Source organism: Thamnophis sirtalis, unplaced genomic scaffold (genome assembly GCF_051295495.1).
Source record: "Thamnophis sirtalis isolate CommonGarterSnake01/CBP01778 unplaced genomic scaffold, rThaSir2_p1.2 scaffold_6, whole genome shotgun sequence".
In the NCBI taxonomy this organism is placed as follows: Eukaryota; Metazoa; Chordata; class Lepidosauria; order Squamata; family Natricidae; genus Thamnophis; species Thamnophis sirtalis.
This window is the reverse complement of record NW_028261386.1, coordinates 84,214,817-84,238,547: the sequence shown is the minus strand read 5'-3', so window position 1 is coordinate 84,238,547 and position 23,731 is coordinate 84,214,817. Positions and strand designations below refer to the sequence as shown.

At 40.1% G+C, this 23,731-nt stretch overlaps 1 protein-coding gene across 2 annotated transcripts in view; it reads left to right on the top strand.

Moving 5' to 3' along the window:
* ADGB (androglobin) overlaps positions 1-23,731 on the top strand; it is a 177,463-nt gene that overhangs the window by 129,384 nt on the left and 24,348 nt on the right. The window contains exon 35 of one of the 2 annotated variants that reach the window (XM_087718319.1): positions 6,019-6,449. The exons of the other annotated variant lie outside the window; for it this stretch is intronic. Within the exon in view, the coding sequence (XP_087574445.1) occupies positions 6,019-6,210 (192 nt within the window). The 3' untranslated portion in view covers positions 6,211-6,449. Of the gene's footprint in view, positions 1-6,018; positions 6,450-23,731 lie in introns of those variants that run through there. 2 annotated transcript variants of the gene reach the window in all.

Below are 23,731 nucleotides of genomic sequence, written 5' to 3'. Positions count from 1 at the left end.
TTAACATCTACATGAAGCCGCTGGGTGAGATCATACGCCGGCACGGGATTAAGTATCACCAATATGCAGACGATACGCAGTTGTATCTGTCTGCCCCGTGCCAACTCAGCAAAGCAGTAGAAGTGATGTGCCAGTGCCTGGAGGCTATTAGAGTCTGGATGGGAGCAAACAAGTTGGCACTCAATCCAGACAAGACCGAGTGGCTTCTGATGTTCCCTCCCAAAGATTGGCTAACTATTCCATCTCTCAGGCTGGGGGGTGAAATTATACGCCCCTCAGAGAGGGTTCGCAATTTGGGAGTCCTCCTGGACCCACAGCTGACTTTAGAACACCATCTGTCGGCTGTGACCAGGGGGACCTTTGCCCAGGTTCGCCTGGTGCACCAATTGCGACCCTACCTGGATCGGGAGGCCCTTCAGACAGTCACCCATACCCTTGTGACCTCAAGACTGGATTATTGTAATGCGCTCTACATGGGACTGCCCTTGAAGAGCTCCAGCCCTCTGGAACGAGCTCCCTGTCGAGATCCGGACCCTTACTACCCTCCCGGCCTTCCGCAAAGCTACCAAGTCCTGGCTGTTCCAGCAGGCTGGGGGGTCTGAGAAACATCTACCTCCACGGAAATTGTGAATGTTGGTTTTGTTTTTAATATGTTGTCTTTGTCTCGTTTCCCCCTTTCCCTTGTCTTTTGTGAGCCACCCGGAGTCCTCCGGGAGTGGGCGGCATACAAGACAAATAAATAAATAAATAAATAAATAAATAAATAAATAAATAAATAAATAAATAAATAAATAAATAAATAAACAAATAAATAAATAAATAAACAAACAAATAAATAAATAAATAAATAATAAATACTCTTATTCATATTAAAAACAAAATATTATTTTAACAACTTTTTACATTCATTGTTTTTCTCATATCTAAATAAATTTTCATTCAGTCTCCAAGACCTTCTTGCTCAAGTCCCCACCCCCAACTCCATCCAGACTGGATTATGATCTGATAAGGCTCTGGAGCATATCTTCATCTTCTTCACCCTAGAAAACAAATCGTTGGTTATTAATATAAAGTCGATCCTAGAAAAGGGATTGATGTCTATCAGAGAAAAAGGTAAAGTCATATTCTTCTGCATTCCTTTCTCGCCAGATATCTCTCAATTCAAAATCATCTATCATATCAAAAAAGGACTTAGGTAATTTCGCTCGCTTTTGGGTATTTTGGCGGAGAGCCTTCTTGTCTTTCTTGGTATCCATGACGCCATTCCAGTCACCCAGTAAGATACAGGATCTATAGTCCCAATGTACTAACTTAGCATGAAGCATTTTGTAAAATTTATCTTGTTGATTGGGAGCATATATTCCCAATAGTAGTGTCTTTTTCCCTTCTAAAACCAAATCTATTGCAATATATCTTCCTTGGGGTCTGCTTCAATAAATTCAGCTTTCAAATCCTTCCTTAAGTATATAACTATACCATTTTTCTTCTCAGTGGCAGAAGCTATAAAGTGTTGTCCAAGTCTTGTATTAATCAGGTATTTTTGATCAGTTGATCTAATACGAGTTTCTTGCAAACAAATTATATCATTCTTAAATTGTTTAAGATAGTGGTTTATTTTCTTCCTTTTCTGTGTGGAATTTAAACCATTGACATTCCAAGTTAGAAACTTAGTTGCCATATTTAGCCCTCTGAAGCTTTTTAAGAGCCATCTGAACATCTTGGAATTTAACCTTTGGCCTGGCTCCTCCCACTGCTTCTGAAGTACCGCCTGTAGACTCCTGAACGGTGGCTTGTGCTTGTTGCTTTTTTAATTCCTGTTCCATTCGTCTAGTAACCACGCGGGCTTGTCTTTGTTCCTTAGCTTCTTGTACCTCTGAGAGAACAAGTTGATCCCCCCCTTGTTAATACTTGAGTGGTTTGCTTTCCATCATGTCCTTCTTGTTCTCTTTCTCTAGATCTGGAGGGAGGGGGGTGTCCAGCCTTCAATATGTTGCTGTAGAAATCTTGGGCCTTCCATTCTGAATTGAGGCGATGTCTTTTTCCAAGGTACCTAAATGCAATGCTGGCTGGCGCATCCCATCTAAACTGTGTCTGGCGATTTTTAAGCTCTTCAACTAAAAAGGCATAGTCTTTCCTAGATCTCAGCATTTTAGGTGGTATCTCCTTCAAGACAGTCACCTCCTGACTCCCAATTTGAAGCTTAGTTTTGTAGGACTCCTGTAATATCGTGTTCCTCATATCTCTAGTGGCAAAATACACCACTATATCTCTTGGTAATTGTTTTTGTCTTGCTACCAAGGAGTTAACACGGTAAACCTTTTCGATTTGCCAGTCAAAATTCCCTCCTGACTTTCCCACTATCAGGTCGAAGGCTTCAGAGAGAATCTGTTTCAGGTTCTCTTGTGTTTTTTTCGGGGAGGCCCCTTATCCTTAAAGCAAATTCCATTTGTCTATACTGTAACATTATGATTTCATTTTCTGCATCACTGACCTTTTGTTGGACCACATCCAGCTTCATTACCAGGTTCGTATTAGAGTCACTAAGGTCTTCTAACTTTTCTTCAAGTCTGAGTGTATAGCCTGATAGAGAATTCAGAGCCATCAGAAAGTCCCCTCTAATTGCTTGATTACATGTCATAAGTTCTTCAGACATCTGTTTGTTAGAAGCAGCTATCTCTTCCTTAATTTTTGCTTCCATTGTATCAGCATCAATTTTTTAACGCATCAATTAATTCTTTCTGCAAGAATTTCCCTTGTCAAGGGGTCCCCTGCAGAAGTAGGAGGAAGTGATGACTGTAATTTAGTAGAGGGCGCTGGGGAGGTCCCGGCACTTTTCGACTCGGGGGGAGGAGGAGGAGAAAATTTTTGCTTAGAAGCCATCTCAAGTTTAATCTTCTTTAGTCCATTAAAAAGTCCAGGCAGTCCAATTATACAGCAATTGCTGTTTAGTTTGATAATAAATCACTTCTTGGTAATAAATCACTTCTAGGCTTCGCAAGAGTGCTATCAGAATCTCGCCCCTCCTACACAGCTCCTATACAGCTCGGTGCCATTTTTGTAGAACTTTCAGCAAGTAATTATCACAAGGAATTCTTTACAAATGGAGCTAAGGGTTTATACATACAATTAGAAGTTCACTAATATTGGTTCAGCTCGGCTTGAAGTCCGCAGTAAATCATTTGTGCTGAGGATGAGCAAAGACCTTCATTCTGCAACAAAAGGCAGAATGATTCCTGGCGCGGAGCTGCTATGCTGCCGGTGCCGCCCCCTTCCTCCCAGAATTTAGGCTGAGAGGGTTAGTTAGAGGGCTTCCAATGCATAGCTTCTCACCTCTCTCTTCTAGGCCTGAAGAGAGAGTAAACAAACTGCTAAACAGCGTGATGGATTGCTGTTTAAACAGTTTAACAACGCCAAGATTTGAGAGCTGTTAAAAATAACAACTCCCTGTCAGGCCCCGCCCACCAGAAGTCTCTAGGACTGGCAATTCTGTCACTAAGTGACATGATCCTAGAATGAAATGTCGTGGGACCGCACCAAATTTATGACATCAGTTTCATAGGATTGTTAATGACTGGTGGTTGGAAATGGCTGTGAAGATCATAAATCTTCACAGCCTCCACTTGCGTACTGGACCCGTGTCCCTCATGGCTGGTTACCAGCAGCAGTGAGGTGACACGAGGCTGGATCCAGGCGGTCGTGACCGCCTCTCTTCGGGAGGGGAACTTCCCCGCCGCACTGAAAGCGGCGGTGGTGAGACCCCTCCTAAAGAAGCCATCTTTGGATCCAGCTGTCCTTAATAACTATCGTCCAGTCTCCAACCTTCCCTTTCTTGGGAAGGTTGTTGAGAAGGTGGTGGCCTTTCAGCTCCAGCGGTCCTTGGAGGAAGCAAACTATCTCGACCCCTTCCAGTCAGGCTTCAGACCCGGTTACAGCACTGAAACCGCTTTGGTCGCATTGACTGATGATCTATGGAGAGCCAGAGATGGAGGACATTCCTCCATCCTGGTTCTCCTTGACCTCTCAGCGGCTTTCGATACCATCGACCATGGTATCCTTCTGCGACGACTGCGGGAGGTGGGGGTGGGAGGCACCGTGTTGCGGTGGTTCTCTTCCTACCTCTCGGACAGGTCGCAGTCGGTGTTAGTGGGGGGGCAGAGATCGTCCCCTAGGCCCCTAACATATGGGGTGCCTCAGGGTTCGGTCTTATCCCCCCTACTATTCAACATCTACATGAAACCGCTGGGAGAGATCATCCGCAGGCACGGGATCAGATACCATCAATATGCGGACGATACTCAACTGTATCTGTCCGCCCCGTGCCAACTCAATGAAGCGGCAGACGTGATGAGCCGGGGCCTGGAGGCGGTTATGGACTGGATGAGGGCTAACAAGCTTGTGCTCAACCCAGAAAAGACCGAGTGGCTGTTGTGTTTCCCTCCCAAGGATTCCACCAATATTCCATCTCTCAGGCTGGGGGGTCAAACTCTATACCCCTCAGAGAGGGTCCGCAACTTGGGAGTCCTCCTAGATCCACAGCTATCATTCGACCACCATTTGACGGCTGTGGCTAGGGGGGCATTCGCCCAGGTACGCCTGGTGCGCCAGTTGCGACCCTACCTGAATCGGGAGGCACTCACAACAGTCACTCGGGCCCTCGTGACCTCTAGGCTGGAATACTGCAATGTGCTCTACATGGGGCTGCCCTTGAAGAGCATCCGGCGTCTTCAGCTGGTGCAGAACGCAGCCGCGCGAGCGATAGTGGGTGCACCGCGGTTCACCCACATTACACCTATCCTCCGCGAGCTGCGCTGGCTACCTGTCGATTTCCGGATGCGCTTCAAGGTGCTGTTAATCACCCATAAAGCCCTACATGGTAGTGGATCTGGATACTTGAGAGACCGCCTTCTGCCAATTACCTCCCTGCGACCAATAAGATCACACAGATTGGGCCTCCTCCGTATTCCATCGGCCAGCCAGTGTCGGCTGGCAACTACAAGGAGGAGGGCCTTCTCAGTAGTCGCCCCGACCCTTTGGAACGAACTCCCCGTGGAGATTCGTACCCTCACCACCGTCCAGGCCTTCCGCACAGCCTTGAAGAACTGGCTAGCCCGTCAGGCCTGGGGATGAAGATAGTTGCCCCTCCCGAATGATGAATGCATGTTGGTTACTGTTTTTATTATATGTGTCTTTGTTATTGTCTGTATTTCCCCTTCCCCGATTTTATGTGAGCCGCCCTGAGTCCCCTCAGGGAAAAGGGCGGCCTACAAATCTCAATAAAATCACAAAAAAAATAAATGGTGATGATGTGACTGCAGGGCAGCACAACTATTGTACACGCATGCAGGACTTTATTCGGTGTATAAGACTTCCCCCCAAAAGAGGGTGATAATGTGGGTGAATCTTATACACCGAATATAGTCCTGCCCACCTGCCAGCCCCCACCCTTTGGCATCTGCCTCCCAGCAATTTGCCTCCTTGCAGCAAACCACAAACAGCCTATTTCAGTTTCAGCTTCAGCACAGCTTGATTAGCACAAGCAGCTGATTGTCGGTTCGATCGATCTCCCAACCATAAGCTGTTTCAGGTTGTCATTGCCTATTGCCACCTCTGCACGCCCTGTTTTCGGCCTCTGTGTGCCCAAATTTCCACCTATTCTCATCCCTGCTGCCTGGAAGGGGCAGAAAATGGGGCAAACAGAGGCCAAAAATGGGGCATGCAGAGGCTGAAAACGGGGCTCGCGGAGGCAGCAATAGGCTATAGCAATCCCTGCAGGCTGAAACAGCTGATCATCAGGAGGCTGATTCAACTGACAATCAGCTGCTTGTGCTAATCAGGCTGTGTTGAAATTGAAACAGAAACACCTTGTTTGCTGCAAGGAGGCAAATTGTTGGGAGGCAGAGGCAGATTTTTTTTTCTTGTTTTTCTCCCTAAAAGCTAGGTGAGTCTTATACTCTGAAAAATATGGTACATACATACATACTGATTGTGCATGGAGCATGTACATTTATTTTTGGTCAGGCATCCTTAGATGAGGGACGAAGTTGGATCTTTGGAATCCGAGACACATACAGAGCAAAACTACTGGAGGCTGAACGTGTAAGACTAGAAGCACTAGCAGCTGAAGAAGCCGCCCTTCGAGCAGAACAAGAGAAGAAAAGCCCAGATGTGCAGAAAAAAAAGGCTGGGAAACCTGCAGGGAAGAAAAAATAATAGTATTTTCTGGGATATTTTCTTAAATTCACTGATGAGAAAACAACATCCTTTTTACTACTCTGTAGTTTAGATATATAGAACAGAGTTTTTTTAAATGTTGTTTTTTTAAAGTATTGTTTTGCTCTCTATTTGATACTGCATCAGTCTTTTTAAGTGATGTCACTGATATAAAAATTGACTAGCTTTACATTGACTTTTGCATTATGTTTGTAATTTAATTGCAATAAAGTTTTCTAATACAATTATTTGTACAAGCCTTTCACTATTTTTAGTCCATTCCTAGGCTAAAGGTGACAAAATGGCACAAATCAGGGATGAGATTTGGGGAGAAGAAAAACAGTCCAATTATTTCATTGCCTGGCAAAGGAAAGGCACTCGCCTGCAGTTTTAATTTTGCCATTCATTAGAATAGAATGGTGTTTATAAACAAGCTATATGGGTTAATGTAACAATGAGAGATACCCAATGTCAGAAACTGCTACAAGAGTTTTCAGACTAACATCTTTTTAAAGTTGTTGTTTTTTTAAAAAATGCATTTGGTTAACATGATAATTGGGACCAGAAGTTCTGTCCCTAAGCTATATGGCCATAAAGCACAATGTTACATGACCTCATTGGGTGGTTGATAGCAATCCCAGCAATCTCTGTTGCTGTCATTAAACAATGACCTGCTGGCAATTTTCCAACAACCAAAGACAGTGGGGAACCCGAGAGGAGGTTCCAAGCAGTTCACAAGCAGGTTAGAAGGCAGGTAAGCAGCTGCTATGGGCAGGGAATGGCCATGTGAAAGTGCATAAGGGTCCATCATCTATCATAGACACCTGTCAAGCTGCTTGCATTGACAGATACAGCTTTTCATCTGGAAATCTGCTCTTGATTCTAAGAATACAGTTCAATCCAAGACATAATTCGCTGTAGTGCCTCCAGTCTCTTCTTTTACACCTGAAATTTCAATAGAAGACAATACCTGTAATCGGGTGGGCTTCAAAAATTTCAGCAACGGGTTCTCTGCCCAGTTGCTGGGTGGGCATGGCCATGGTGGGCGTGGCCTAGTTTCTTAATATAAGAGAACTTTTTTATTTTTCTTTAAAAAAAAACACAAATATGTCATCATTTGTCAATCATTAAGACATTGAAGTACAATTTTTTTTGTTGTGTGTGCCCTTCCCTCCCTCCACCCCCCCACCCCCCCCCTCCTCCTTCCCCCCCCGACTTCCCAGAACCCGTACACGGTATGGATTTTTAACTAACACAGTCTAAAATCTATTGAGAAAAAAGAAATAAAGAAATTAATGACATTCTAGATTGACCTTAGCTTCTTCTTACTGAACTGACTTTTAACAGTTTAAATCATTTCTGATCTTAAGCATAGGCTAACTGGAATTTCTTAGTCCCGTATTTATTTTGTATATAGTCAATCCATTTTTTCCAGTCTCGTTTATATCTCTCATTTGAATGATCTTTGAGATATGCCGATATTTTAGCCATTTCAGCTAAGTTTGTTACTTTCAATGTCCATTCTTGGATTGTAGGCAAGTCTTCCTTCTTCCAATATTGCGCCACCAACAGTCTTGCTGCAGTTATCAGGTGCAGAATCAAATTGGTCTCTACCACTGTAAAGTCAGTACATATACCTAGTAAAAATAACTGAGGAATAAACTTTATCCTTCTTTTAAAAACATTTTGCATGACCCACCATATTTTTATCCAAAATGCCTTAACCTTTTGGCAGGTCCACCATATATGATAATATGTAGCATCGAGAGAACCACACCTCCAACATTTAGGCTGTACATTCGGATACATAGAAGCCAACTTTTTAGGATCTAAATGCCATCTATAGAACATCTTGTAAAAATTTTCTCTCAGATTTTGAGCTTGTGTAAATTTCACATTTCTTACCCAAATTCTTTCCCATGTATCCAACATTATTGGTTCCTCAATATTTTGAGCCCATTTTATCATACAATCTTTAACTAATTCTGTTTCCGAATCCATCTGTATTAATACATTATATATCCTCTTTATATGCATTAAGCTTTGATCTCTTATTTGTTTAAACAGATTATCCTCAACTTGAATAAAGCCAATTTTTTGATCTATTTTCCACCTAGCCTGTAATTGCCCATACTGGAACCATGTTTGAACTACCATCTCCTCTTTTAATACCTCTAAAGATTTTAATTGTAATACCCCCCTTTCCGAGGTAAGAAGCTGTCTGTAAGTAATTCTGTCCTGTTTTTGTGTTGTATTCATATTTTCAATTGCATGTCTAGGAATTGCCCACATGGGTATCTTGTCATTTAATTTATATTGGTATTTCTTCCAAACCCGCAATAAAGCATTTCTTAAAATATGACTTTTAAAGTTCTTATCCAATTTTTTGTTGAATAACAGGTAAGCATGCCAACCAAATACCAGATCGTGTCCCTCAATGTTCAATATTCTATCATTGGTTAAATGAATCCAATCACTAATTACAGATAATGCCACTGCATCATAATATAGTTTTAAATTAGGTAGTTTCAATCCTCCTCTCTCACGTACATCTTGCATTATTTTCATCTTTACCCTCGGCTTCTTTCCTGCCCACACAAATTTGTTGATACCCTTCTGCCATTCTAAAAGGTTCGCATCTTTTTTAAGTATAGGTAACATTTGGAAAAGAAATAAAAATTTTGGTAAAATGTTCATTTTCACTGCCGCTATCCTGCCCAGCAAAGATAAGTGCAATTTCTCCCATTTTTTCATCTCTGTCTGTATGCTATGCCAAAGTGGTTCATAATTATGCTTATATAATTTCCCATTTGAAGTTAAAATGTTAACTCCAAGATATTTAACTTTTTTAACTACCTCACATCCTAGCATCACTCCTAATTCTTCCTTTTGTTTAATATTCATATTTATAGCTAATGTTTTGGTTTTTCCTAAGTTTATTTTAAAGCCAGACACTTGACCATATTGATTAATCATATTCATTAAAACCATACTGGATTCCTGCGGTTGTTCCAATATTATGACCAAATCATCCGCAAAAGCGCGGACTCTATATTCTTGCTGCCTAATCTTGATCCCTTTTAAACCATCCAAGCCCCGTATTTTATTCAACAATACTTCCAAAGTTATAATAAACAATAATGGGGACAAAGGACAACCCTGTCTTGTACCTTTTCCAATTTGAAAAGAGTCTGTTAAACTTCCATTGACTATGATTTGTGCTGTTTGCTGTTGGTATATTGCTTTAATTGACTGTAAAAAATTATCTCCTATCTGCATTTTTTGCAATATCTTCAGCAGAAATTGCCAGTTAACTCGATCAAAGGCCTTCTCAGCATCCAAAAATATAAACGCAGCAGGGATCTGGTTGTTCTTTCCCAAATATTCTAATGCATTAATAATTAATCTGACATTACTTTTCATCTGTCTCCCTTGTATAAAACCTGTTTGGTCCGTATGTATCAATTGTTGAATGACCAACATTAACCTATTTGCTAATATTTTAGTAAAAATTTTATAATCTACATTCAGTAATGAAATGGGTCTATAATTTTTGGGTTGAGTAGTATCTTGATCTTCTTTGGGTATCAAAGATATAAACGCTGTCTCCCAAGATGGAGGGACTTTACCTTCCGTTTGAATCATATTAAATAATTCTCTAAGAGGTTCTACCATTTCTAACTGTAAGTTTTTATAGTAAACCGCTGTCAAGCCATCTGTACCTGGTGCTTTCCCTGACTTTAATTGCTTAATTACCTGCAGGATTTCCCCCGAGGTTATTGGTTGATTCAATTTTTGCCTGTGTTCTTCTCTAACTGAAGGTATTTTCTCCTTGTCTAAATATTTGTCTATGTCTAAACCATTAATTTTATCCCCTTTATACAGTTCTGTAAAAAATTCCCAGAAAGCCTTTTGAATCTCTTCCTGTTGGAACACCTCCTTCCCTCTGTAAATCAGTTTAGATATATTTCGAGTTTTCCTTTTTTTCCTAATCTGATAAGCTAACCATCTGCCAGGTTTGTTTGCATTACAAAAAGTATTGTGTTTTGCATATAATAAATTAGTAGCTACCTGGTCAGAGATCAACATGTCAAATTGAGATTTTAATATGTTAATAGCTTCCTTAACCTTTGTATCGTCTGGATTCCTTGTTAACTCCAGCTCTTTTCTCTTAATTTCCTCTTCCAGTTCTGTTCGTTTTAACCCTTGCTTATTTCTATGTGTTTTATTTATATTCATCAAAACTCCTCTCATATACGCTTTGCTTGCATCCCATACAAATTCCATAGATGTACCCTTATTCATATTCAAAACAAAATATTCAGATAGTAATTTTTTACAATCATTAATATAGTTTTCATATCTAAATAAATTTTCATTCAGTCTCCAAGACCTTCTTGCCTGCACTACCCTTCCCAACTCCATCCAAACTGGGTTATGGTCCGAAAGGACTCTAGCTGCAATCTTTGTTTTCTTGACCCTAGAAAGCAAATCATTAGTGGTTAGAATAAAATCAATCCTTGAAAGGGATTGATGCCTGTCCGAGAAGAAAGTGAAGTCATATTCCTCTGCATTTCTTTCTCGCCAGATATCTCTCAATTCAAAATCATCCATAATGTCAAAGAAAGATTTGGGTAACTTTGCTCGCATCTTGGTATTTAGGCGGGAAATCTTCTTATCTCTCTTAGTGTCTATCACTCCATTCCAGTCACCCAATAGTATACAGGAACTATAGTCCCACTGTACTAATTTAGCATGAAGATTTCTATAGAATCTATCTTGCTGTTGATTGGGAGCATAAATTCCCAAAAGTAATGTCTTTTTCCCTTCTAAGATTAAGTCTAAGGCAATATATCTTCCGAAGGGATCTGCTTCTATTAATTCAGCTTTCATATCTTTTCTTAAGTATACAACTATACCATTCTTCTTTTCCATAGCAGAAGCTGCAAAATGTTGACCAAGTTTTGAGTTGATCAAATATTTTTGATCAGTTGACTTGATATGAGTTTCTTGCAAACAAATTACATCGTTCTTAAACTGTTTAAGATAATGAGATATTTTCTTCCTCTTCTGTGGAGAGTTCAGTCCGTTGACATTCCATGTTAAAATCTTAGTTGTCATCTTTGGTTGGTTGAAGCATTTTTAGAGCTTCCTGCACGGCCTGTTTAACCTTAGGTCTAGCTCCTCCCACTGCTTCCAGATTTGTTGTTGTAGTTCCTTGATCGATGGCCGATGATTGTTGATGCTGTTGCTTTTTAGCTTGTTTCTCCATACGTCTAGTAGTCATGCGGCTAGGTCTTGGTTCCATAGCACCTTGCACTTCTAGAGAAGAGAGATGCTCCATCTTGTCTGGTGGTTGTGTAGTTTGCTGTCTATCCTGTCCTTCTTGTGGTCTTTCTCTAGGTCCAGATGGTGCAGGGTGTCCGGCCTTCAATATATTATAATAAAAATCTCGGGCTTTCCATACAGAGTTGAGGCGGTACCTTTGCTTATCAAATGTAAATATGATGCCGAATGGTGCATCCCATCTATACTGTATCTGACGATTTCTGAGTTCTTCGACCAAAAAAGCGTAGTCTCTTCTGGCTCTTAACATTTGAGGTGGTATCTCTTTCAAAACAGCCAGGTCTTGACCGCCAATTTGAAGCTTAGTGTTATAAGACGCTTGCAGTACCATATTTCTGAACTCTCTTGTGGTAAAATATATAACGATGTCTCGAGGAAGCTGCTTCTGCTTTGCCAGCCAGGAGTTAACGCGGTAAGCTTTGTCAATTTGCCAGCCTTGGTTGGTCCCTGGTCTTCCCATCAGGCGGTCAAAAGCTTCCAATAGGATCTGTTTCAGGTTCTCCTGTTTCTCCTCACGCAGCCCCCTTACTCTTAATGCGAACTCCATTTGTCGGTACTGTATCATAATAATTTCTTTTTCAGCATTTTCCACTTTTTGTTCCACCACCTCTGTTTTCAATGTCAAGTTAGCATTGGCATCATTAAGAACCTCTAGAGTATCTTCCACTCCAGAAATATGTTCTGTTAATACAGTTACAAGACTCAGCATGTCGTCTCTAATTTTATCAACCTTAGCCTCAAATTTCTCATACAACTCCTGTTTAAGTCCTTTTATTTCACTTTTAATTTCTTCTTTCATTTCTTTTATTTCCTCTTTTCTCTCCTCTCTATTATCTCTAAATTTATCTTCCATTTTAATTGTCTGTGCATTAAGAGCCTCGCTTAGATTACTCAGAAAAAATTCTTTCGTTAACACATCCCCAGCAGGGGGCGTAGGAAGCAGAGGCTGCAGCTTTGTGCCAGGCACTGAGGATGTGCCCCTGGAAGTAGAGGGTGACGACTTCAAGTTAATATTTGATTTTGAGGCCATTTCAAAATTTGTCTGCCTGCAGTTAATAAAACTCTATTGCCTAAATATGCAGTTTTAAGTAAAGAGGCTTTTATTTTGAAGTTTAAGGCTTGGCAAAACTTTCAGTGAGTAAACATTGTAACAAGACCGTTCAGCAAATTCATCACCATTTAACTTCCAAATAAGCAAGGTTAATGAAGGAGTAAAATTCTTCTATTGTGAAACCAAAACATATGATAAGCTATCTCTTTTGTTTTGAATTCTTTTGAAGTCTTGTGAGAATTAGCAAAAAGTGTTCGTTATTACCGGAGAAACCAGCCTGCTCGGCGCCATTTTAAAAGCCTCTGAGTAAATAATTTTTCGGAGGAGAAAAAGAAAAGAAGCTAAAATGTTGATAAGCAATTATTGTCCTCGCAGTAAACGGATTCAGCTCGTGATAAGATTAAATCAAACAAAACTTAGAGCAGAGTGGGAGAGACCTACTTTGTCCTGCACAAGGCAGTTTGAAGTTCCCAGCACGGACAGCCGTTCTGCCTTGGGCTAGCCCCCCTTTCCTTGCAAGCACAAAAGCTGCAAAAATCGAAGAGCATTTGCCAGCAAAACAGTTTCTTCTTTCCCTCTTGCCTGAAGGATAAGAAAACCTGATAAGACGTCAGATGGAAGATCCTCTAAACAGGTACGTAGCCAGGAATTCGGAGGCAGCTGATTTTTTGCTGCCCCCACCAGTAAGCTCCTCCCAGGAAGTCCGCCTAGTTTCTTACCCTAGGCCGGGGAGACCTGTTTTCCCCCCTCCCCGAGCCTCCGCTCAGGCCCTGCACTTACCTTGCATCCAAAATGCACCGTGTGGAGACTCCTGGGAGGGGTGGGTGGGGCCGGGCCAGTGAGGGGTGGGATTTAGAGGTTCTATGAAACAGCCATAATGTTAGCTATGGGTTCTCCCAAACCCGGGTGAACCCGTAGCAGCCCACCCCTGTTTTTAATCCAGAGTTAAATTGTGAAGTCGTGGTACATTCTGGGTTTGGTGTTTGCTTGCAGACCTTTCATTGACCAACTACGTAAACAGCATCATCAAACAAACAACCAAGCTCAGAGAGCCCCAAGGATTCCGCAGGAGATTTCTGCAGCCTTTTCAGCTACAGATATGGAGATGCTTTATAGCAATATAGCAATAGCAATAGCAGTAGACTTATATACCGCTTCATAGGCCTTTCAGGCCTCTCTAAGCGGTTTACAGAGAGTCAGCATATTGCCCCCAACAACAATCCGGGTCCTCATTTTACCCACCTCGGAAGGATGGAAGGCTGAGTCAACCCTGAGCCGGTGAGATTTGAACCGCTGACCTGCTGATCTAGCAGTAGCCTGCAGTGCTGCATTTAACCACTGCGCCACCTTGGCTCTTTATTATAAATCATTGGTGTAAAAGTTTTTAGCAAGCATAGTATGATGATATCCCCCTATCAATCAGCACTAGATCACAAGATTGACAAATAGAAGGACAGTTTAATAAAATAATACAGATAGTATTTGACTGAAGGCCACAATTGGAGCCAGAATTTCTGTTGTTAAGCAAGGCATTTGTTAAGTGAACAACACTCACCTTTATAATCTTTTTGTCACAGTTGTTAAACAAATTACTGCAATTTAAGAGAATCACATGGTCATTGAGAAAATCTCACCTCCCCCCCTCCCCCGACTTCGCTTGTTGGAAGCTGGTTGGGATGGTTACAAATAGTGATGAAATAACTACAGGACACTGAAACCATCATAAATACATGCCAATTGCTAACTCTAACAGTTGTAAGTGTGAAGTCCAGTCGTAAGTCATTTTTTTCAGCACCATTGTAACTTCAAATGATGTCTAAACAAATGGTAGTGACTCGAGGACTATCTCTATTACAGGAGTAAAAATCATTGCTGCTTATTAGCCAATCTACACTCCATTTTTTAAATTAGTTTACAATATATAATGCAAAAATACAAAAGCAAATAATAGGAAAAATAGGGGAGGGAAAAGTGTAGAAAAGGAGAGAAAAAATAAAAGGCATTGATTTCCAACTCCCTTTGAGGCAGTGGAATAATTTAATAACATCAAACCAGAACTTTTTACTTTTACATAATAGTATAGATTTTCCATTTCTATAACAACAAACCTATCGAATTCATAAAAACCAAAATTAAAGTTTTATTTTTTTCTACCTCAAGCACAAAGTCCAGAATCAGTTTCCAAGTAGAAACAAAAGTAATTGTGTTTTTTCTTTAATCAAAGCAGTCAATTTAGCCATCTCTTGCTAATTCCATCAACTTTTTCAGCCATTTGTTCACTGGGAAGCGCAATGTCCTTCCATTTTTGTGCATAAGATAATCTTGCTTCCTTCAACATATATAACATTAAAGTTCCAAAAAAATATTCCCAAGTCTTTTTCCATTAAACCCCAAAGAAAAGTTTCTGGTTTTATCTTTATATTAACTTTAAGAATTATCTGTATTAGGATATGAATCCTTCTATTTCTTTGCTTTATCGCCATAAATGATAAATGGTATCTCTTCTTTACATTTTCATTTCCAACATTCATTTGCAGTAACTTTATACATTCTTGACAGTTTATCTGGTGTTAAATACCAACAATACACCATCTTATATATTTTTTTCTTTTAAATTATAATTTAGTGTAAATTTAAACCTTTGGTCCACATATTCTCCCATTGTTCAAACATTACATTATATCCAAAGTTCCTTAACCACTGAATCATGCAACGCTTTACATATTCATTTTCCAAATTCAAATTCAATAGCAATTTATAAACCTTAACAATAATGTTCATTACTACCACACAGTAGGATTTCCAATTCATTTTTAACAAAGTCAAACCCATCACTCTTTTTATTTAATTTAAATCTTTCTTTCAATTGTAAATATGTAAATGAATGGCAAACATGTCCTTCTGATTCTAACTCCTTAGACTTGAGGATAGGATCACCAAAATTAAAAGGTATTATTTAACTATAAGTCCACAAGTCCAGCTTCACCACCATTTCCTTTCTGAAAAAAACTTCCTGGACTGGACGCCCAAAGAGGCATCTTCATAAAAAACCTTGTTTTATATTTATTCCAAACTCTTAGAATGGCATGTCTAACGAAGTGGCTATTAAAATCAACATTTACCTTAACCTTGTCATACCATAAATAACAATGCCTTCCAAATCTTAATTTCTAGATCTTGTAGAGCAAGTAACCTCCTATTTTGGAAGTTCACCCACTCTTTTAGCCAGACCAAACAACAAGCATTGAAATACAATTTCAAATCTGGTAAACCCAAACACCCCTCTTTCCTTAACATCTTGCAGTAGTTTATATCTAATTCTTGGTTTTTTTCCCTTGCTATATAAACTTTGAAATATCCATCTGCCATAGTTTAAATGGAATATCAGTTGAAAGTATTGGTAATATCTGAAACAAAAAAAGGCATCTTTGCTAAGACATTCATCTTAATTACCGAAATTCTACCCAATAGTGATAAATGCAGTTTATCCCATCTTAATAAGTTCTTTTTGATATCATTCCAGAGAGGCACATAGTTATTTTGAAACAGTTTTGAGCTTGTGTTTGTCAATATGAGCCCCAAATATTTCACCTTTTTCTCAACCCTAAAAGCAGACTTTTAGTCAATATATCACAGTCCTGTGAGTTCATATTCTTAAAAAGTATTGTTGTTTTCTGTTTCTTTATTTTAAAACCCAATAAAACCCCAAACTCCTAGAGGATTGGCTCGTCATTTTACAGAACGCGTCCAAGTCAAGGCCCATCTGGCTTCAGCTAGCAAATTTCTTTAAAGGTAAAAGAGAGCCCTATTAGGGAAGAATTAGGTTCTAAAATCTAACAATGTTTTCCATGAAGTGTGTGTGTTTGTGTGTGTATGTGTATGTATGTACATATATACACACTAGTGTTGGGTTCCGGCTCTCGTTCCAACTGGTAAATGAACGCACTGTCAGACCTGTAGTTAGGTTTCTTTTAGGATCTTTGGCCTGCCACACTTTCTATTATTTCACTGTTTCATTAGTGTAGTAATTGGGACTGGGGAATAGAAGGGAGTAGAATGGTGGAATGTGTTGTTGTCATTCCTTTCTAGAAGCCAAGGTCATCTTTTGTCTCTGCATCTCTGCACCTGACCGGAACCAGCATGGCCGAAAAAGATTGGACCATGTGGTGGATTTATGGGTGTGGGGATAAGATCATGAACTTTCAACTGGGTGGAATCCCAGGAAGTTTTCAGATTTGGGATTCCACAGTTCATTGCCAACATGTCTGTCTTATTAAATTGGAACTTTAAGAATAGCTTTGCCTTGGACTCTGATTTAATTCTGCATGATATTTGGAACGCTGACACACACGCAGCATGTGCATGTGTCTTGCTGTCCAGTGATGCATCCGCAAGCCTCCGCGATGCTCTAGCTGCTCGGTAGAGCGTCGTGAAGGCTCTGTATGCACCATGCGCATGCGTAGAAGCACCAAAGACTTTAAAGAAAGATAAGGAGCGTGGGCAGGCAGGTGGGCCCTCCGGAGTACCATACCAGAGTGGTACCTGGTGCTCCAGGCAGGCTCCGGTACGCCCCTACTGGGGCATACTGTCTGCAACCCACCTCTGATACATACATATACATACATATACATATGCATATGCCAGGGACGTGCAGTTAGGGGAGGCAGGGGACGCAGAGCCTCACCACTGTCATCATGAAAAGAAAATAAATGTAAAAGGAAAAAGGCAAGGGCTGAGGTCAGGCTGAGCTAGTTGCTGCCAGACTCACCGTGGATGACTTTGCTTAGTGCTTAACTGTTTAAAAAAGCCTCTAACAAAGTGCCCTCTACATGAGGCGGCAGGAGAACAACGTGCCTCATCTAGTCTGACTTTTTATGATCACTCGAGCAGAGTTAAGCAAGGGTTAAAAGCCAAAAAATTCCTGATGTAGATGAGGCACGCCGTTCTCTTGCCTCCTCCTGTAGAGGGTGCTTTTTTAGAGGCTTTTTTAAACAGTTAAGCAGAGTCATCCACAGTGACTCTGGCAGCAACTAGCCCAGCCTGACCTCAGCTCTTGCCTTTTTCCTTTTACATTTTTTTTCTTTTCATGATGGCAGGCAAGAGCAGAGTTGAAATCCTTTCTGAAGCAGCTGGAAAAGGTATGTGTGGGTTGGAGAGAGGGGGAGGAATTCAAACGTCATCCTCCTGGTGAAACTTTGTGTGTGTGTGTGTGTGTGTGTGTGTGTGTGTGTGTGTTTGTTTGAGAGAGGGAGGAAGGAGCATATTGAGACAGTTCTTTAGTTTATGCACTGTGTAACACTCTAATACTATGCCTTTGGGTCTTCTGAAATTTTAATTATCCAATCATAAGCAAAAACAATGTTTTCAGTAGAATGAATTTCCACTTCTACTTACACCTGCCAGTCAAAATGCTGCTAGTGGTGTTGCTAACATGGGCTAAGGAGGAGAACCTAAATTTTCTGAATCCTGGTGCAACTGTGTGTGTGTGTGTGTGTGTGTGTGTGTGTGTGTGTGTGTGTTTGAGAGAGGGGGAGGGAGGGAGAGAGGGAGGAAGGAGGGGAAGGGAGAAGAAAAAGAAAGAAGGAAACGTATTTAGCAAAGGAAAAAAACAAATGCTATCGCTTTAAATTGGAACTGAGCATGCCTGGCTGTGGAATTCTGGGAGTTGAAGTTCACAAGTCTAAAAAAAATTCTGCCTCATTAGGCATAAACCTCACCGCACGTCACTGGCATATGCGTATTTATATACATATACACATACACAAACACACACAGACACACACACACACACACACAAATATAAATGGTGTGTGTGTTTATCTTCCAGCATAATTCTGGAACACCTTGAGCAATTTCAACCAAACTTGGTACACAGATGACTTATTCTCTGGAAACAAATACGGGTGTGTGTGTAAGACACCCCTAAAATCTCTCGGGGTGTGTGTTCTGTTAAGATGCAGCCTGATGTGCCTTAAAATGGCTTCTACTGTACAGTGCAGTGGAGTTGCCATGGCAATGGCTTCATTGTACTCCACAAGGGGCTCCCTCTGGTAAGGTGGGAAATCCAACATAGAATGATATTTGGTCCTGATATTTTCCCCCTATAAATAAATACCCGGGCAATCCTGGGTTATCGGCTAGTTATATATATATATTTTAAATCAATATTAAAATGTTTTAAACAGAGGCAATTCCAGTTTTGATGGAAATCAACACTATTTTTAGAAGTGGGCAAAAAGGATGAAGCAGAGAAAAGGCCTTCAACAGAGAAAACTGAAGTAAGAATAAAAATGGTGAAATTATTTCAGATGAAAATTGACAATAGAACATATACAGTTATTTTAGAGACGTGTGGCAGAATTATATGATACATCAAGGAGTGAACCTGAAGTGAATAAATGTGAATGTCCAAGGCAGAAAATTATAATACAAATATGTTGTATGGAGAAATGGTAATGTAGATGTGTCATTAGGCTTATGTGGTAATGTAGATGTGGATATGATTTGCTTATGGAAAACCTGGGTGGCTTATGAAATCTTGAGACGGGCCTGTTAATTGGACGAATGATGTTATTTTTTCCCCCTCCATACATAAGGAAACGTAGCAAGGATGAATGCCTTTGTCTGTTACTAGGCCTCCTGGGAAGATATTGGGAAAGCATGAGAAATGACAATGAGCGAAATTTAAGTGGCATATTGTTACATTGAGCAAAGTGCACGGAGAGAAGATTCTTGCCCTTCAGAAGGTCACTGAAGAATATTTGAATGAAAAAGTTAACGGTAGGTAGGTAGGTAGGTAGGTAGGTGTGTGTGTGTGTGTGTGCATGCGTGACAGATGTAACTACATGGCCACATGATGGCAATATTTTCTTGGAAACCATACAAGCACATTTGAATTATATGTTTAGTATCTTTATTCCAAAACTTACTTTATTTGTAATTCTAAACTATATAAAAATATAGAATGTTTTGCTTTGGTATCTATGCAGTCAGCATTCATCAAATCACACTATGTCAAGCTGTCATACTCGATTCATGCTGAAAGCCCAATTATGTGAACCAATTTCAATCCCCCCTTTGGCTAGCTGGCTGCATTTTAGGCCACTGATTTCTTCCTGTCATTCACTGGGCTTCCCAATTTGGATCAATCTTCTTGTTACAGCTGTACCTGTTTCTCTTTAAGAAACTTTTGAGATCTGTTCTCTCCTTCACATCGGACTTCTTTTCCACACATAAAAATGTTTGAAGGAAGGAAGGAGCTGATGCACTCTGCTGAAGGCCATTTCATGTCTTCTCCCCATGTGATTCACAGAAGTGTCACTTCTAAAGTTGACATAGTGTGCCAAATTGTAGTCAGAGATCTAAGTACTGAGGCTGTGATGCTTAGATGCTATGCTTTTCCTGTTTGCCTTACATCAATCAGAATACAGCTGGAAGGGACCTTGGAGGTCTTCAAGTCCAACCCCCTACTCAAGCAGGAGACCCTATACCATTTCAGGCAGGTGGCTGTCCAGTCTTTTCTTTAAAACCTCCAGTGATGAAACCCTACAACTTCTGAAGGCAACCTATTCCCCTAGTTAATTGTCCTCACTGTTAGGAAGTTTCTCCTTAATTGAAGGTTGCTTCTCTCCTTGATTAGTTTCCATCCATTGTTTCTTATCTTGCCTCTACTTTGGAAAATAAGTTGCCCCCCTCTTCTTTGTGGCAGCTGTGCAAATACTAGAATACTGCTGTTATGTCACCCCTAGTCCTTCTTTTCTCTAGACCCAATTTTTGCAACCATTCATATGTTTTGTCTCCAGGTCCTTAATCGTCAAAGTTGCTTTTCTTTGCATTTTTTCCAAAGTCTCAACATCTAATCAACCCTTTTCCATTTATTCCCCCAACCCATTTTTTAATCTCTAAATCCACAGTTAAAACTTCTTTCATTAAGAATTGAAGGAAACTCACCTAGTGAATGCCATCAAACTTAATTCTTAATACCTGAAAAACAGTAAGAAAAAGTAATTCTGAAAGTGATTAAGAATGAATCTCAGTCAAACTTCATGTCTATATAGGCTACATTACAACCATGAGCTTACTTGAAATCCCATGACTCTCAGCCGCTCAGGTCTTCAGCCAACAACAGAAATCTCAGCTCCTGTAGTCTACTTGCAAGGAGCAGTTGTCTAGAGTACATGTGGGTGATCACACCATCTCTCCCTTCTCAGAAGAGATTTCATTGACCAAGGTCCACCCTTTGGCCACCAACATCCTTAATACTTTAGCAATGTCTACTTCTCTATGTCCTCACCAGACCTGTCTTATTGCCACTGCTATAGATCAGTAAGAGTCCTTGTGTTGTACAGTGAAAATATAATTGGGATATCCATAGCTGTTTCTTGCTTTCGGTCTTCATCAACCTTGATATTAATAAAGAGTTTTATGCATTAAAATTATTTATTAATTGATCTATCTTGGGTATAATAGATCAAAATCAATATACTGAAATGAGTATGTGACCAATATGTCTCTGGACATGCTAGACAACTGTGTGGCTTTCTAAATTATAGGAATGTTGTAAGGTTTTTAATGAAAAGTTAAAGTTACATCTTAATTAATACTTCAGAGTAATCTTCATTATATTCTAAATGTAAATAATTGGTTACAATTGATTTTCTCTAAATATATAATTAATCCTTATATATAAGAAAGATGTATTAACAGAAGATACCACGCTAACTAGGCTGGTTCCTTTGATATCTGTCTTGCATCTCTTCCAGAAGAGTTGCTATCTTCTCAATGTTTTGCTGATATTAACTGTGAGTCATCTGAAAATCAATTTTACTGTAAAAAAAATAAATTTTCTGGCACCTTATACCTCCTATCAGCAAAACTCTAAATAGATGGCAGCTCTTCAGCAATCTCTGAATTTCAGCATTCCTATTGCCCTACAGTACTGGGATGAAATATCCACATATATATTGCCCTAATAAAGCTGAAGACTAACGTAACATTGTAGTTAAAAAAGAGAGAAATGGAAAATAGCTGCTTCAAATATCAGTTTGGTTATTTAACTCAATGGGTAGGATTGGCTAAGCTTCTCTCCTTGAATATCCTCCTCTCCACCCCGCTCCCACCATCTGCAATGAATGAAATTGTCCTGTTAAGGGCCATTGTCATAGAACTTGTTGCTGTTCCTTTCCAGCCAAGAGACTCATTATAGGTCCTATGCAGAAGCAATCTATGTATGGGAGAATGTGGTCTGAAGGAAGGTGTAATTTGCACTGTGCAGCAACCTTCTTAAACTTCTTGAGACTTCCACTGAATTTGTCAAGCAAAGAACGAAGAGTTCATAGCAGCATAGTCATAAGAGGCTCTGTTATGACTGCTGATTGCAGAATCTGGCTCATCTCAGACAATGCTGGTCTAATGTTAATCATGGTGTTAATTTATGCTCAATTGAGTGTTGATTGCTAGTGAGGAAGTGTTTAGACACTGACCCTGGGCCAGTGTCAGCCCTGGAGGCCATCTTTTTCTTTGGATGTTCAGGGCTGTCACACTTAGTGCTGTGGGAAAACAGGAGGGGGTTTGCATGGAGTTGTTGGAGATATATAGCCAGAACAACATTCCTTTCTCTAGGAGTCAAGGACATTAAGCCTGCAGTTGGAGAGGCATGACTGGGGGATCATCTCCAGTTGGGATAGTGGATGGATTGGACCATGTAATGGACACGTGGGTGCAGGGGATGGGACTTTGACTTTCCTTTAGGTGGGGAAAACCCAGGGGCTTTCAGATTCGGGTTTTCCCAAATGTGCCAATATGACATCTCTAATAAAATGCATACACTTCTTTGATACATAGAAATATTGTATCAGTTATGAAATAATCCCAGGGAGAGCTCTGCCTAAAAGGACCATTCAATCAAGGTTTATATTCTTGCTTATTTTCTCATGTATTCAGAGTGTAACAGATTTGAAACCATTGAGTTTGAGGATCATTTCCACCTAGCTCTCACTTTAGTAATGGGCTTGTCTGATTTCAGTCTGTTTCTTTCTGACCTTGTAAGAATTGGCTATCATTCTCCAATTGATTCAATTCCCATTTCATTACTTTTCTTTCTCCTCGCACATCCTCCATGTCCATTTCCTCTGTGCAACCTATCTGTTTTTGTCTTGACATATCATGGTGTAGTATATGCACAATAGTCCAATTTTTTTACTTCCAGTTCGTTCGGCCATGCACATGCACGCATCCACAGAAGTGTCCGGGCAGGTGGGCAGAGCCTTCCACTGAGATTACTGCCAGTTCGCCTGATCCGGGCCAAACCGGGAGCAACCCACCTCTGTTACAGTATATTTCGGTTCCCAGTGTTGTGTAAATTTCATATAATACCACATTCCCTGAACTGCCAGCCTTCCAATGAGCCAGGCTAGGTCAGAAAAGCAGAGGGGAAAAAGTCTGTCTTAAATAAGACCTTAATTCATTCTCGATTCCTGAAAGTTCTTATTTTTTAAGTTAGAGAAATTTTTAAGTTAGCCATTTCTGCATAATTCAATTTAACTTTTCTATAGGCTTTTGCCGGAAAGTTTTCCCCTCCCTAAATGGAAAGTTATGGTGATATTTTTGAAGTTATCTGAATGTTAACTGTTATTTACATCCTTTTATGTCAAAAATGAAGTCGCTTCGGGCATTCTGATGCTTTCCCATTATAAATTATAGTTGAAGGTTTTATCAAGCAGAATCTCAAATTAGTTCAAATTGAATCTTGTTGCCTTTGTAACCTGAATCATACATTTGAACTGAATCCTGCTACCCTTAAATCTCAAATTGGATCTTGGCTAATTTACATATCTGTACCATTATTGTAGTGAGTCACTAGAGGGAGATGTTTCTATATTTGCACAGCATAGAAAGAGATTTTGTTTCAAAATGTTTTATTTACTGAATAAGGCCCTCTTGGATTCCAACTGAACAACTAATACCTTCTCTATACGTGTTGATTTATCACTTAAAGATAGGTTTGCTTATATTTGTCTTTGAAAATTGATTCATGCCCAGAATAAGTTGCTCTTAACCTTTCCTTGTACACAGAAAAGTAAACTTTTCTCCAAGTGAACCAAAGGGAATTAAAAATAAATTATA